Genomic DNA, 2,193 nt, shown 5'->3' with positions numbered 1-2,193 from the left:
CTATTCAGGTGTAGACTTGGATTAGTTGTCATGCGGAGAATCACACACAGACGAGTTGTTCTTGAGAATGTTATTGGCTCACAAGTTCAGTTGTGCAAGCCGGTAATATTCGAAAGAAGAATGTGGACTTTAACGTATCAGTAGAACATGTTGTGCAGGTGATTAACCCCTAGTACTATCCCATGTTTGGTTCTTTGACTTCATGCTCGTGACATTGAACTTTGGAACCTATCTTATGTGCACCATGTTTGTGTTACCATGTCTGTATATGTGGCATTCATGCATCATGCATACATACATCCATGCATACATACATCCATGCATACATACATCCATGCATACATACATCCATGCATACATACATCCAGGTTACCCATGAAACTTATCCCTGTCTGTCTCGATCTTCAGAGTTGTCTGTCTACCGTCAAGCTGATTCCTTCACACAAGTACGGAACTAGAGCCAACGTCAGATTAAGAATGGAAGAACAAGAACAACACAACATGGAAGTAAGGATGGAAATTGAAGATTTGAAAGGAAGCATCACCCAACTTACTGAGATGCTGCAAGTGTTGATAGCAAGGGGAGCTGAACCTCAAAGGACTGTCATTGGAGAAGTCACCGAAGCTATTGAGGATCCCATTCCTGTTCAGAGGCCGCCTTCCTCTTGGCCAGAATTTGGTTTGCCACACAATTACAGTCTCCCATATGAGAAAGCTTTGGAAGCAGGGCCTTCTACTCAAGAAGATGTGCAGATACCAGTCATCACTGAGCAACCACCAATCATTCACACTACGGTTCAGCCTCCTTTCCCGAATCCTCCTTTCACTTACCCTGTTGATAATTCCCAACACGGTGATCAAGAGCAGAACAATGAGGTGGAGGATGTGAAAGAAAAGTACAATGTCCTCGAGAAAAGGTTGAAAGTTGTAGAAGGAAACGACATCTTTGGTTTTGATACCATGAACCTCTGCTTGGTTCCTGACTTGACTATACCTGCAAAGGTCAAGGTCCCTGAATTCGAGAAATACAAGGGGCACACTTGTCCAAAAGATCATCTGACTATGTACTTTCGTAAAATTGCTGCTTATGCCAACGATGACAAGTTACTCATCCACTACTTTCAAGATAGCTTGACTGGAGCCTCTATGAAATGGTACATGAGTTTGAAGAAAGATCATATTCAAACATGGAGAGATTTGGGTGAAGCCTTCCTCAAACAGTACAAGTACAACATGGACTTGGCCCCTGATCGTAGACAACTTCAGACTTTGACCATAGGAGATAGGGAGACTTTCAAAGTATATGATCAGCGCTGGAGAGATTTAGCTGCTCAGGTTAATCCCTCTCTTTCTGAAAAATAACTTACTGGCATGTTCATGGACACCCTACAACCAGTCTTTCATTAAAAAATGATTGGAAGCATATCTTATAACTTTGCCGACTGGTCACCATTGGGGAAAGAGTCGAAGAAGGTTTGAAGAATGGCAAGATTGTCAACACAGCTGGTTCATCCAACAATAACCAAGCAAGGAGAGTTCCTAGAAACTTCAAGAAAAAGAAAGAAGGTGAAGCCAATGCTATTTCCATTAATGATAGAAATGCTCAGAATCCACGAGCATCATTCGCTCCTTACTACACATATCTGTATGTTGCTACTTCTCAACAACCATACATTCCGATGCCTGCACATCAACAACCATGGAATGCTTCTCAACATAATGCTTCTACAATTGCTCCTCAAAATTCTCAACAGAATCATAATGGGCAGCAGAATCAGAATAGGCCTCAGAAGAAAAAGCCTCGCCGCATCGATCCAATTATGATGACTTACACTTAACTGTGGCTTGCATTAATCCAAAAGCAACTCATAGTTCCAAGGCCAACTAAGCCTGCAACTCCCCCATTCTCTAAACATTATAACCCAGATTCCACGTGTGCTTTCCATAGTGGAGTAGCTGGTCATTCCATTGAAGACTGTTGGGTTCTGAAAGATAAAGTTCAAGACCTGATCGAAAGCAAGATGCTCTTCTTTAGGAATGTTGGTCCAAATGTGATAAAAAATCCTCTACCCACGTGAGTGCCAAGACATAGAGGATGCTCCTAAAGCCAAGATATCAGACGGAAAGCTCATCCTGTTGCTGATGGATGCTAGGCCTTTGCCATGTCGTAATTTTCTTGCTTTGTTTAGTGTG

General features: G+C 42.2%; 1 protein-coding gene across 1 annotated transcript; it reads left to right on the top strand.

Moving 5' to 3' along the window:
- Positions 1-477: 477 nt before the first annotated feature.
- On the top strand, positions 478-1,838 carry LOC131628351 (uncharacterized). Its single transcript, XM_058899193.1, has 2 exons — positions 478-1,335; positions 1,608-1,838. The coding sequence occupies exons 1-2, from the start codon at positions 478-480 to the stop codon at positions 1,836-1,838; spliced, it is 1,089 nt and encodes a 362-aa protein (XP_058755176.1).
- Positions 1,839-2,193: the final 355 nt, after the last annotated feature.

This window comes from Vicia villosa, unplaced genomic scaffold (assembly GCF_029867415.1).
Source record: "Vicia villosa cultivar HV-30 ecotype Madison, WI unplaced genomic scaffold, Vvil1.0 ctg.000444F_1_1, whole genome shotgun sequence".
Taxonomy (NCBI): domain Eukaryota; kingdom Viridiplantae; phylum Streptophyta; class Magnoliopsida; order Fabales; family Fabaceae; genus Vicia; species Vicia villosa.
Note: the sequence above shows the minus strand (reverse complement) of the source record. Positions and strands in the feature narration are given on the sequence as shown.